Raw genomic sequence first — 14,698 nt, 5'->3', positions numbered from 1 at the left:
GAGGCATTCTTGGCCCACAAGGTTCGAAGACCGCTATCAAGATATCAGTTTCACAGCGTGTTCAGGCTTTGCTTGCAGGCATATAAAAGACCCCAATAGTTTTGCAACACAGTAATTTAGAATCAGGCCGCAACGACAGAAGCTAAGGAAGGGCGGCCCATGGAACACACAAAGTTAGGCAGGTGGAAATCAGAGTGCTGCAAATCATACGCCAGAACTAGGCTTGATGGGGAATAACTATATATAGGTACAAGCGCCTGGTTCACACTGGTACGAATGCAAATTTTGTTGTGGCAGCAAATCAATCTGGTAGCCATCAGGAGGTATGGCTCGTGGGTCACTCATTTGCGGTTAGGGATACGACATGAAAAGATGAATATACCATGGCTTGGGCTAAGAGGTATGAGTTTGGACACTTTGCTAGCAACCCTAGAGAAAACAAGAGCAAAACATGTGAGAAGGCCTGTCGTTATCCTAATATACCAAGAGGACAACCACAAGGGAAGGGAAAATGAATGACCTCAAATTCCGAGTATAAGCAAACTGCACCAGAATAAAATCCCTATGGAATCATGTAATAATCATGTGGACCTAAATAATACCAATGAGGGAATAGAGGGGGGCACATAGCAGGGCAGGGCGTGAAAGAGCTAGAAAGTAGTAAAACAGAGCTACCAGCAAATGAATCCTTTCATGTGGTGGTAGGCAGCATGGCCTCCATGCAGGTAGCCAAGTGTGAACTGTTACTGGGCTTTTGGGCTACAAGAGGAGCGAACGGGGCAATGAGTGGGACTAAGCATCTTGCTAAGGTCCCACCTGCCACCCTCATTTGAAACGGTCTTTTAATTACTAAACACCTGCAGAGTATTCTAGTTTTTGCAGGTCAATTGTTGCATAAATACAGGTAGCGGCTCTGCCAGGCCAGCCTGATTAAGGATACAGAAAAATGAAGTGGCTTAGGCAGCGGTGATACGGCTGGGCCAGCTTTTCTTACCCCAATGAAATCATTTGTCTGCTATAGGTACCGATACGGGAATGGCTCTGCACAAATATCCACAATGTGGACCAGTTGTGCGGTTGGAACTTAGCCACAGCGGGTTTTAGTATTTATACAGTATTTAGTTAAAGCTTCCAAAGAATAATGTGGGGAATCCAATCCAAACCAAAGTAATGGTTGTGCTTGGTGTGCGCATTTAGCTGTCTGGCAATCTTGCGGTCACTTTTCGGGATCCATGTTAAAATGAACAAGAAGCAAAACATGTCGTACTGTGAGTATTTGCATGTCATTACCCAGAGTCCCTGGCAGCAGTGGAAATATTGTATGCTAAGAGATAAAGGGGAAATGTAGGTTTATGGTATTTTCATTTGCAGTAGATTTCTATCAATTGGTAAAGCTGTGACCTTTTATTACCCACCACAGCGGAGTGTTTGACTCTATTACTTCATGGGGGGTTGGTCAGTGGGAGGGGGTAAACACAGGCACAGCGGGAGTAACATCAGCATCATAAACATTTAAAGCTGCAGTTCAAGCAATATCCTACATGTGTGTTTTTTAAATACACCAGTTTGGTACTATGAGAAAATACGTGTAGCATTTAAAATTAAAAAAAAAAAACAATTTTAAAGAAATTTTTAATGTATTCTAATGTAACAAGCATTTTTGTTCCTATGGCAACCATTTACAATGACGCATCACCTTTTTGAGTCCTGCCCTCTCTAGCAGTGAACCAATTGGATCTAGTGCCTGCCTGGTCACATGATCTTCCTCACAGAACTTTGGCCGTCAGTGCAGCAGAATAGGACCCAAGATGCATTTAGTGAACCTCGAGCTGAATCTTCGGCGATCGATTACAGGAGAACGGATTGATCACCAACTTAGCTAATCACTTGTCCTTGTGTACAGTAGATTGTATTGATGCACATATTGAATAATTTTTTCTTTTAAATGACAGCTTGAACTTCAGCTTTAAGGCTTTGCAACTTGTAATGTCCCTTTCTTTCTTGACATTCGTCTGTATTTGTTCTCTCCCTAGTAATTTTTCTCTTTTGATGGCCTTTGCTTACTTGCTTTTCATTCAATAATCTAGTTATGCAATCATAGAGCTGACATTTTCTACAGGTTATTTTTATTTTATATTTTTAAGAAAGGATAGAGTGGGGTTGTTCTCTTTATCTTTTAACCTCATACCTTTTAAATTGTTTTTGTTCTCTGCATAATTAATAAAGAACTAAGAATACTCTTAATAATAATAATACTTTTGTAAAGATAGGACGGCATGGTCCTGTCATAAAAGGCAGACATTTTTGTAATGATTGAAGTATTTTGAAAGCTGCCATATTGCTGCTTTTTAGGTGCAAGAACTAAGATTTAGACATTCCAGGCGAAGACAATTACATTTTATTTGAATGCATGGGGGGGGGGGGGGGTTGATGTTTCATAGCAAAAGGAACGCAAATGGCATAATCATTTTGCGTCTCCTTGCTTCAGTCTATCAAGTTTTGTGTCATTTGCGTTACCTTGCGACTTGGGGTGTGTTAAGGAGCAAGAGGGAGCTAGGGAGGAGTTACATGACACACATATTATAATGAGATGTAGCAAACTGCATCTCAGCGCATCACCTTTGTATGTTGTATTTCAGGTAAGAAAATCAGCCTGTTCTGAGGTGGTGTAAACGTCTCTGGCTAACAATTTGCGTCAAATGTAAGAAAAGGTTTTCATGCATTTGGTGCTAATGAGAGCAGAAAATTGAGCTATGCGTCAAAACAAACTTCTATTTGCACGTTCTTTACGTTTATACATCTCCCCCCTTTAGTGTAAGTGGAAGGACACAACATTGACCCAAATACCAGTCAGTGTGTCTGGATAGAACTAAACGACAGGGAAGCCCAATGCTACATCCAATATGATGAAAATACACAGTAAAATACTTATATATTCTCTTGAAAAAGGGTCATTTAGTTTAACCCTTTGGCCAAAGCGTTGTAAGCTTGCGAGCCACGACAAGGCAGACACCTGTTCGCAAGTCCTAACACTACCAGATAAAATACTAATATATCTCTATTAGGATTACAATTCTTATTTACCTCTATTAGGAGGGAGAAAGACCACATTGGATCTATATCTAGTAGAATGAAAGGACCTACTCACTTGGGAAGTGGGGAAGGGCGGGCTTAAAACCTGGGAAGGAGGAGCCTCCAACAGCAGAAACAGCTGAGAATAAGTTAACAAAACACACAAAACCCCAGCAAGCTCTTTTTTGGAACCCCTCAGCCCCTACAAAATATATATGTATACAGGTGTCAAAAAGGAGAGCTATTGAGCATGGCATATGTATACAACAAACGACAGGGAAGCCCAATGCTACATCCAATATGACAAAAATACACAGTAAAATACTTATATATTCTCTTGAAAAAGGGTCATTTACTTTAACCCTTTGGCCAAAGCGTTGTAAGCTTGCGAGCCACGACAAGACAGACACCTGTTCGCAAGTCCTAACACTTCCAGATAAAATACTAATATATCTCTATTTGACACTTATATACATATATATTTTGTGGGGGCTCAGGGGTTCCCAAAAAGAGCTTGCTGGTTTTTGTGTGTTTTGTCTTGATAGAAGTGCTGATAACATTTTCTGCCTGATATCTAGGCAACAGTGTGGCATGTAAATGCATAATACATTTGAAATATAGCTTAGTTGTGTCTCTATTTAAGTTATTTCCTTGTCATAAATTTCCATATAATGCGATGGCATTATAGTTTATCATGTGATATGAATCTAATTTTTTTTAAATATGCGTAAAAACAGATCTGGGAACATTGTATGTATATCTTTATTTATATAGCGCCATCCAGGTACATAGCGCTTTACAGTACACGTGACATAATATTATAACACAATGGGAATAAGTGCTTCAGACAAAACAATAGGAGAAGGAGCCCCTGTCCCAAAGAGCTTACAGTCTAAGTGGTAAGTAGGGAGAACTTAGACTGTGGAGGTGGGGGGGGGGAGTGAGTTCTGGTAAGTGCTTCTGCAAGCGGCCAAGGTCAGTGCATAAAGCATGTATAGTGTCAGCCAGCGGAGCATGCTACCCATATGCTTCGTTAAAGAGGTGTATTTTAAGAAAGGTCCTAAAGGTGGAGAAAAGGTGCCTTTCAGATATTGAGGGTAAGGTTGTTCCAGAGGTATGGGGCAGTGAGTGATGAGGGTTTTGGGCGAGGGCTTTAGATACAAAAGGGGTAGACAGGAGACATCCTTGAGCAGAACGCAAGAGTCGGGCAGGTGTATAGCGAGATGTTCGGGCTGAGATGTACAGAGGGGCAGAAGAGTGTATAGCCTTAAAAGTGAGTAGGAGCATTTTGTATGTAATACGGAATTTAATAGGAAGTCAGGAGAGACGCTGAGACAGATTTAGGAGAGAGTAAGGTGATATGTTAACATTTAGTTTTCTATCTTAATTCTTTTATTCAAAGCCATTTTTATGCAAACATTTACATTTAGTTTTTATATCTTAGTTACCCCTAGAAACCACATGTCCAAGGATTTGTCATTTTATGTGGCCTTACCCACTGTAAATGAAACCTGCGTGCTCATTTGCATATTGCACGTGCAGTTCATTGAATGGGCCTGCTTTAAATCGTAAGAACCTGTTTTCCAAAGATGTACCAATTAATGATCCTGAAGCTGTTGATTAATTACTGCATGAATAGAAATTGAATCTGATTCAATCTTGTCACCTAAAATTGAAATGGAATCCTGTAGAAATAAAGGTCTTCACCACAAAATATTTTACTGCCAACAATGGACTGCTCGATCATTACAGTTTGCAAATCGCACTGTGGAGACACCGCACAATCTCACACGATACACAGCCTCAACACCATTTATTTAAAAAAAAAAGAAAAACACTGAATGGTAATTACAATGTAACCATGCAACCAGATTTAGTGATTTTAAGGTAACACTAAATGAAGAGAAAACTTTATAGTGTAATCTCCTCCCATCATGACACGGCAACCCAGTTTCTCCCTTCTTTTAACTGGAAATAGCATTCTGCTGCTACATGCCAGTAGAAATAGAAAAATGTCTGGCTGTCACATTTCAACAGACCGACACTCTCTTACAACACTAGAACACGCGCGTGTCACGCTTCAATTTGGTTTCAAAGTAAAGGGAACAGTCTCATGCAGTATTGAACAATTACTCTGCAGTTCATAATAGGTTGAAAGCTCTGAAGAGGCAGGGTACTGTGTAGTCGAGTTTAACGGTTCACCGCAGGGCCAGAGTAGGAAACACTGCAGCTGTTGAAGAACCTATTCGGAAGCAGAACTGTCCATCATTGCCCAAAGTCAAACCCCTCAATGCTTTTCCTAGCGCTATGCAAGTCATAGTGGGGTGCACATTCGGCAAGCATTAATACCTTTTTGGTGCTTCATTAGTAAAACTGTTAAACCAATTTTGATGGAAGCATCATCCTGCAAGTTTCAGTGCCACTTTTCCCAGGTGTGGTTGAACCAATGTTACTTGGAGTGATGTGTTTTACCACCACTGTAAAATGGGCAGTGTTGCATTGAGCTGTCTTGAGATGTGCAATTAAACTGGTAAAATAATTGATTGGTTTGCAGTGCTAGGACTAAACAGGAGTCACTTTTTAAACATCGTTAAATGACAAGAGTCCATTGCTCGCATGCGCATGGAAAGGGTTTACAATCCTTTGTGGAGTCGGCAAACAGTTTTACTATTCCCAGTGAATGAGATTAAAACCACTTCTGAGATGCAAACCCAATCAATTATTGAACCTGTTGCCACCAGAGGGGCCTGCAACACATTGCACAGCAGGGTTAAGGAGATAGATGTGCCAGAAATTAGACAAACTAACAAGCCGGTTACTGGGAGATGTTTTATTATACCATCTTACAACAAAATAGCAATTTAGAGTTTACTAAATTAAAATAGTTTGTGAACCGGTGGCTTTAACGGCGGCATATGCTTCTGCTGATTTACTCTCTAATACTGTATTTAGATTTAGTTTTTTTTAAAGTCATGTAGGCCTGTATCATTTTCAAGGAACACAGAAAGAAATAGGCCTGTTTTTGCTGTTTATTCAGTGTAGCTTGGGTTAAAAGGATGTGATCCTTTCATAGGGAATACTAATTTACATAAAAAGGTTTAAAAATATAGGTTTTGTTTAATCTGCAACTATGTAGTGTATAATGCAAAATACAACAATTTCACATAATTACCCGTTTCACCACAAGGTTAATCAAGGGACTAATCATTTGTATTCTCACTTTGGTGAATCAGCCTTTCCAAGGCAATCAAAAACAGTCGGGATTAATTAATTCAGCAGAGACTTGGGCTAAATTTAGAGCTCCTTGGATGTGAAGTTCAAAAGGAGACGTGTATTAAAAAAAAAAAGTCTTTATATATATATATATTATAAAAAAAGTCTTTATATAATATATATATTATATATATATATCTGCAAAGAGAGAAGCGCAGAAAATAACCTCCTATGGTGAAGTATGTCGTTATAAAGTATAAATTAGCACAATAAAAACTCCAAAATGGACACTCAGAAACATGTCTATGTAAGTGCGCATATGTAGAGCAAAACCTTACTCCTCAGTCCTGCCTCCTGATCTTTGCACATTTCCCTCCGTCCTCGGCTCCCCTTTCGACGAGCCTCAGATTTTCCGGATAGTGTCCTGGTGATGTCACTGGGGACTACGGATGCTCTGGTTGGCCAAAAAAAACAACACGTGTTTCTCAGATTGTTCACCTGCTCCATCAGGGGTAAAGTGGTGTGTGATGCCTCATAGGTATATATGCTGTTGGGAAGCTTTAATGTGATATACCCACAACTTTGTTGGATCATTTAGAATAGCAGACACTCCAGACAATCTGCTGATTACTCACCCATAGCAATACACTAATACAAATGCTACAAATACAAATTAACAAAAATAAACACACAATAATTACACCTAAAGAAATACAAATTGTATCCTACAACAAAAGCTGAAGATTTCCTCTTGAGCTGCACCCCCTGCCCGGCAGCCGCTGCGTTCGCGCCCCCCTCTATAGAACTCGCTGTCAAATGACGTTGAGGGACGTGACATCACTCCGCCATGTCATTTGACGTGCGTTGCCATGGTGATGCGTCGCCAAAGACCCGGCAGAGAGCAGGTAAGGGAGTTACAGAGGCCTCACGCCTCCCCCGGCATTTAATTTAAATGCCATGGGGAAGAGTGTGGGGCCTCTGTAACCGCCGTGCCCCCCCCTACAAATTCTCGGGGGTGTGCCCCGCAGTTGGCACACCCCTGCTCTAACCCCTGAGTGCTTTGAGCACTAGGGTGGAGGGTATAAAAGTTACTGGCTGTCACTTGCTCTCTGCACCCCCCCTGAGGAAGGTCCCGTTTTGGGGACCGAAACGTTGGTGCAATGTGCAAGTATTCTTAATACAAATTATTATTCTTTGATAACTATTGAGTGCTGTTACCATCTTACCATCTCATCGCTGGTAACGTATGTTATTTATTTCTATGGTACAAGCACCAGCCCATTACTGTACCATTACAGGAGTGCCGGATTACCTTTATTTTGTGTGTTTGTGTGTGTGTGTGTGTGTGTATATACATACACACACACACACACACACACACACACACACACACACACACACACACACACACACACACACACACCTAATGGTAAAGGTCTTCCTTAAATATAACAAATAAGTTTGGCAATGCAGAATTAGTTGATGCCAAACTCCTAACTCTGTTTCTCTTTCGGAATCTTTTATTGTAAACTTTTTGAACTTGTTCTCGACCAAGCACACCCTGAGAGATGCGTAGAGACAGGCAGGTTAACACAATCCCATATATCAAGCAAGGGAACCTTCTTACTTACTGAAGTGTTTATTTGGGGCAACAACATACAAATAAAAAGGGGGGGAAAGTACTGAGGGAACACTGGGGCATAAGTGTAATGGAGGGGAAGGGAAGCTATGAGGGAAGTGGGATAAATGCAAGATATAGAGAGAGGTGAAAATCAGTAACTTTACCAGGATAGGAGAGATGACTGCTCAAGATGGCTGCTGGTACTAAAAGACAGCATGCTAGTCTGAGCTGATGGGAAATTAACTGGGACAATACCACTTGGTAAGGGGAGGGGGAGCATCCCATCATGGTAAAAGGCAGGTGTGTTGCCAAGGCAACTGGCTGAAGCCAAGAGACCCACAAGGAATCACAACGCAACAGCTAGTCTGAGGAGTGCTGTCAGCCTGAAGACAGAGAAAAACAGAATCCTGTTCCAGGACAGTACTATTAGGCATTCTCATATTAAACAGTATGATGTAGAATGCATTTATATGTGATACTGCTTGTTATTCTGTGATACACTTAAGGGGTACAGGGCTATAGCTTTGCCAACTTTTGCAACGGGGACACCATAACTTTCCATATAAGATATTGTTTCCCCATTTTAAACTGCATTTGTTTAATTTTGCAGGATGCAAAGCCATACAAAAAGAACACGTTATAATTTAAATCGCATATTTTATGTGTATGAGCAAATAGAGCCATCGTTTCCAAGCTCAGAAACAGACTTTTTGAGCTTGCAAATGACGGCTCCATTTGCTTAAAGAAATGGAGCTGTCATTTTTACGAGGTGCAAATGCAACCAGGACATCAACCAATGTCTTTGCATTGCGCTTTGTATTTAAATTCTCAGAACATGCAATGAAAGCGCATTATAAATATAATGACAATAAAACATGTTTATGTTTCTGAGACAATTCATTCTAACGTACTGTAATCAATACCTCAGAAAATGTTTTACAATAAAATATATATATATATATATATATTGTTGCATATGAACTTCTTCAAAGACGCTTATTCCTACCGAGTTTAGATTTAACACATACAGAACTACAAGTGTAGTGCAATACTGCAAGTGTTTTGTTCTTGGTGAATCTGGAATGAGTGGCTCAGTGAGTAAAGACACTGAAGCAGGAGGGCCTGGTTCAATTCCTGGCCTCAGCTCCTTGAGACCTTGGGCAAGTCACTTTATCTCCTCTGGCTCAGGCACCAAAATCATAGATTGTATGCTCATCTGGGCAGGGACTGTGTCTGTAATAAACCTATTTGCTGCGTACCGCTCGCTATACTGCAATTGTGAATCGTGTTGAGTCCCATTGGGAGAAAAGCGCTATATGGAATAAGTTATTTTTAAAATTTATAATGATAAAAACGTGCATCTATCTAACCCTCACATATTTACCAAGCCTGTCCCCCAGCCTGTAAAGCATCATACAGTGTTTGGACTGCAGTTCTCAATATTAGTTGGCATGCAAGTGAGCTCAGTAACTTTTGCTCCTTTTAGCTACTCTCAAACTTTAGCCTTGAGTCTTCCCAAATGTGTACAACTATGCATTGTGACATGCCACTAATTGGTGGTGACAACACTATGTTCTTTGTGATAAAGGCTTGCTTAGCGTTGGTCCTTAGTAACTGGAACAATAACTTTGTGATACCTCTCAGATTAATTTGTTGACTGAGCTTTTCAGACAGTCTCCACTTTCAGGTGGGGCCATATTGTGTGATCTTACAGGTGCTGTACCCCTCACTTAAAGCAGCACTACAGGTTTAATTGATTTTGTTTTTTAATTTTTATTACAGAGATTTGAAATAGGGAGGCTCTGGAGCTGAAATCCATTGATTTTCAGCTCCGGGGACACCCTTCTTCCAGAGATACCGCCGTAGGGGGGGGTTTAAAAGTCCTGGTCACGGGGGCCTATAGGACACCGCACTGCATGATGTCACAGCTTCCTATTGGCCTGCGGGACGCAGGACATTTAAACGCCGCCCTTTTGTTAGGCACACAGTTCCCTGGTTAGAGGTAAGTATCTCTGAAAGCAGGGGGTCCCCAGAACTGAAATTGACACAGTTAACACACTGCTTCAATCCTGTAATACAAAAAACAAACACTAAATGAAACCTGTATTGCTGTTTTAAAATGAAAAATAAATTAAAATATTGATCGTGACTAGCCATGCACGCATTCAGCAGAGATTCTTTCATTTCCTGTTATGATGCAGCACTTCAGGCAAGCTTCATTAGTAAATGTGTAGGCTTTTTATCACACTTGAGTGGGTGCCGCTTCCTCCCATACAAGTAATAAGTGTTGAGGTCTGGTTGAAAGGGTTGTATTAGAAATTCTACTGGGAATTGAAAATGGGATCGTGTATATATTGCTTCCCGGTATTTTCCCCTTAAATTATCTGTGCATCTTTAAAAGCGGAAGTACACACACAACTTTAATTGGGTGCAGTAAAGAGTATCACAAAGCCAGACGGATATTGTAAAGGGGGCTGTCATATTATCTAAATTGTGTCTTCTTATTAAGAAAATGCTTTTTACAGTATTCATCCGTGTAGAAGTCCTGCTGGTTCTCTGCCATTAACATCTTGCATTCAAGTGAGGGCAAAAGCTCACGCTGAAGGCATAATAAGGACAGATTGTAATCTCTGTGCTCTCATTGACTGCTCCACACGCCTGGCCTTTTGCGTTTCATTCATTTTGCGTGTGCAGAAGGGTTTGTAAACGATTCATTCTGTGCTCTTTCAGAAGTCTCGGTCTAGATAAAAAGATTTGATTATTTTTGACAAGGAGATGGCACTTTATGAAGCGACATCTGAATTCCTACGTGGCAATAATATGCTTTGTGTCGTGTGTCTTTCAGAGATTTGATAAACGGCATTGAACGGGATTAAATAAAGGGCCCGCAGCTCTTTTTAGAGGCTTATGAGGCCTCTTTTTTTTTTTTTTTTTTAATTGGCAAACAGTCATAAAAATATTTATTGTTTTTAAGCTCTAAAAATATACATTTGTATATCCGGTAGTAAAACTATTACTGCTATGACAAGAAACCACTGCCCTTTATAGAGCTGGTTAAATCAGTAAGTCAAATAAACAGATAGATTTAGAAAAATCTTTGTATTATGTATAGCCCCAAAACTACCCAGGCCTAGCCCTTGGCCGCTACTTATGTATAAAATTGGGCTAGAAACTGCCTGCCTAAAGTACTCCTAGAAGCCCTGCCGTGTGGGTCCTTCCTTGTATGTAGTAACCAAGGAGGGAGAGGGAGGGAGTAGGTAAAAGCTTGTAACATAACTTGTTGGTCCCATAGGAGTTATTATACCACCTACTTACTCCCTCTGCCTCCTGTTGCTACTGGAATTTGTAAAACCTGACTGGCAAATCATGATATTATGTTTTTTAAAGCAGCAACACTACTTTCCAACTTTTTTCTTTTCTTTTTTTCTTCTTATTTGTATATGTAAAGCGTGTGACAATGTATAATTCTATGTTCTTACCTAAGCTGGCAATCGTTTGGTGCTCCTGTTATAAATCTGTGAAAATCCTTATTGTGTGCCTTACATCAGGGGTGCACAAACTTTTTTGTTTGCGCCCCCCCCCCCCCCTTGTCTGCTTGCACCACCCTTACCTTTCCTCCGGCATCAGTGGAGTTGCCATTTGGCCCAGAAGCGTAATTTATCTCCACGTTGTCATGGCGACGCTTCGCCAGAAGCCGCCGGAGAGATGGTAAGACACATACAGAGGCCTTGGGCGCTCCTCTAGCATTTTATTTACATTTTGTGGGGAAGAGCGCAGGGCCTCTATAAGAGCCGCCACCCACCCGCATCCCCCAGTTTGCGCACCCCTGCCTTACATAATGGCTGCTTCAGTCAGTGTAACTCAGCAGCTACAATATATCCTTATATTACTTAGGTGACATTATCTATTGTTACAGTTTGCAGCTCAAACTGCTGGGAACATTTGCAACAAATTATCCCAAACAGGAAAGTGTTGCAAATATATTGTACTTTTTGGGAAGTTGGTTAAAACCTGCTATAGAAATCAAGGGATGCATTAAACATGGCATAGTATTGAAAAAAAATGATCATATACTGTATACTATAAAACTACAGAACTGATTAAAAAAAAAAAAACAAGATTTCACATGTGTTTGCTGCTTTTAATTTTTATTAATAAAAATGTTTTACCAGGAAGTAATACATTGAAAGTTACCTCTCGTTTTATGATGACAATGCATGGTTACATTAAGTGAACAGGTTTATACATTATATATTAAGACATTGCATGAACAGCTAAAGATAAAACATGTTATACTTGTATTAAACAGTTACAGACCAGATTGAAATGGCCATGGAGTATGGAAATAGATAAAATAGGTCATTTATGAGTGAAATCTGGCATTTTCAGGTAATTGGTTATTGGTGTACTGATAACCCATTTGATATATATATATGTATATATTTTTTTTAGAATGGCTATCGTGTGTCAATTCGAACTTGCTGGTGTTGTGCTACCTCCATGACGTAAAGAACGTGTTGCAGTTGCATGACCTCGCCACTGGCAGCCATCGTATGACTTTCCCTCTGGATGTTGGCAGCATTGTGGGATACAGTGGTCAGAAGAAGGACTCTGAAATATTTTACCAGTTCACATCCTTTTTATCACCAGGTGAGTAGTCATCTGACAGTTTTGCCAGACTTAGCACTGTGTGGTCATGAGATTCAAGGATAATCAAGGTTCTTCACATTTTGTTTAACATTGCAATGCAATGTAGACTTTGTATTCATGTGACCAGAACATGCTTGCAATTTAAAGGGGCAATGGCAGAAGTTTGTTTATTTTTTGTTAAATTCAAAAGAAGTGGAATGATGGAATAACAAACAAACCAGTAACCTGCACACTGTGAGTACAGGCATACCCCGCACTAACATACGCAATGGGACCGGAGCGTGTATGTAAAGTGAAATTGTACTTAAAGTGAAGCACTACCTTTCCCCCACTTATCGATGCATGTACTGTACTGCAATCGTCATATACGTGTATAACTGATGTAAATAACACATGTGTAACGCGCTCTATAGTCTCCCCGCTTGCGCAGAGCTTCGGTACAGGTAGGGAGCCGGTATTGCTGTTCAGGACGTGATGACAGGTGCATGCGTGAGTTGCAGTTTGCCTATTGAGCGATATGTACTTACTCGCTCGTGTACTTAAAGTGAGTGTCCTTAAACCGGGGTATGCCTGTACTGCACTTTCAGTCCTGCATGATCATATGCTCTGTTCTATTTTTTTAAGTGTGGGTAAGGCGTTTTTATCGTGTCACAAACCTGTTCTGAAAGGTGTGATTTTGCCAAGTCTTACTGGTTGAGTAAAAGGGGGATTACAAGTGGGACAATTCTTGAAAGGGAGAATTGAATTGTCAATGGTTTATCTATGGGATTCATGTCTATTATTGCTGAACATGTATCTTATAATGTTCATACATCATAACCCTTAGTGACCCCTAGTCAATATACAGTACTCTGAAGCCGCTTCTCCAAGTCAGTGAAGCCTCTGAGTCCCACCCTTCTGAATAGAGCTCAGAGGCTTCCCTGATATGGAGTTAGCAGCACATTGAACATTGAGCAATGTGAGGTGAAATTGTAGCATTAACAGCACAGACTTGCCATGTCCTTTGCCTGAACAAATATGGTAATTAAGCTGGCCAATGCATTTCAAATTCTTTTTCATAACTAGGTTTAGTGATATTTATGTAGCACAAAAACAATAAAAGCTTCCTGCAACGGACAAACTAGTGTTTACAAGAATAATACTGGCACCAGGTTTCCAAGCTGGTTACACCCACATGTGACTTTTATCTGGAGATTATCATTCAACTGGTGTGTAGATGTATTTCAATGGTAAATGGATCCTTTAACCAAATTTTGCTAAATGATTAAATATTGGAACAGTTTCCACTATGAAGCCATTTACATTATCTGTTCACTTTTGTAACCCATGTCTATTCAATACAAGCAAGATCTTTCCAATGCATGTACTCTCAAAAATACATTTCCAAACACACAGCCTAAATGCTAAACTTCTCAGACATTGATTACATTACTTGTAGCATTAAGACAGGGCAAGAAGATGCAATGAATGGATTTGAATGTGCAAGGCTGCTGATGTTTGAAGCCACAGAAACAAGGACATCATATTGTGATAATCTAAAACATTTCTTATGCCTAAATTGACCTGTAATCATTTCTATTGAAAACTGCAGATCTAAGAACATTTCTCTTTTTTTTCAGTAGACCAATCTCTGCATTTCTTGGTTAAATCTGTGTAGCCGATTAGAAAGGATCATGTAATCCATAATATCGATTATGCATGTATGAGTTATATGTGGAATTTGTGTGTCTTGGTGCATCATGCTTTTTTGTTTTGTTTTTACCACTCTAGGATAACAAGCCTTTTTCCATATACTCTGAAGCTGCCCTCCCCCTGCTTTGGAACATTTCAGCTTCATTAAGCTCCATAATGTTGATTTATTTTTACCCTGTAAATGGAGCTAAAAGCTTCCTGAGCAAGGGAAAACTGCTTCACTGTATATTGTATATGGATCAGTGAGTTTGGCTATAGAAGCAATAGAAAAGTTTGGGGAGAAGTTGGTTGCAGCACCAATGCTAATGGCATGTACCTATTTTAAGATATATTCCATTCAAGTTTTTGTGCGTCTGTTTAAAGCCGTAATCCTGCCTCAGCCGCTCTATTTTTAGCTCTGGGGACTCCCTGGTTCCCGAAATACTTACAGTTTTCGACATTGGTCTTCTC

General features: G+C 40.1%; 1 protein-coding gene across 1 annotated transcript in view; it reads left to right on the top strand.

Annotated features, from left to right (window-relative positions):
- PREP (prolyl endopeptidase) overlaps positions 1-14,698 on the top strand; it is a 199,451-nt gene that overhangs the window by 111,923 nt on the left and 72,830 nt on the right. Inside the window, exon 9 of the mRNA XM_075597539.1 lies at positions 12,359-12,556. Coding sequence (XP_075453654.1) covers positions 12,359-12,556 — 198 coding nt within the window. The remainder of the gene's footprint in view (positions 1-12,358; positions 12,557-14,698) is intronic.

Source organism: Ascaphus truei, chromosome 4, assembly GCF_040206685.1.
Source record: "Ascaphus truei isolate aAscTru1 chromosome 4, aAscTru1.hap1, whole genome shotgun sequence".
Classification (NCBI taxonomy): Eukaryota; Metazoa; Chordata; class Amphibia; order Anura; family Ascaphidae; genus Ascaphus; species Ascaphus truei.
Note: the sequence above shows the minus strand (reverse complement) of the source record. Positions and strands in the feature narration are given on the sequence as shown.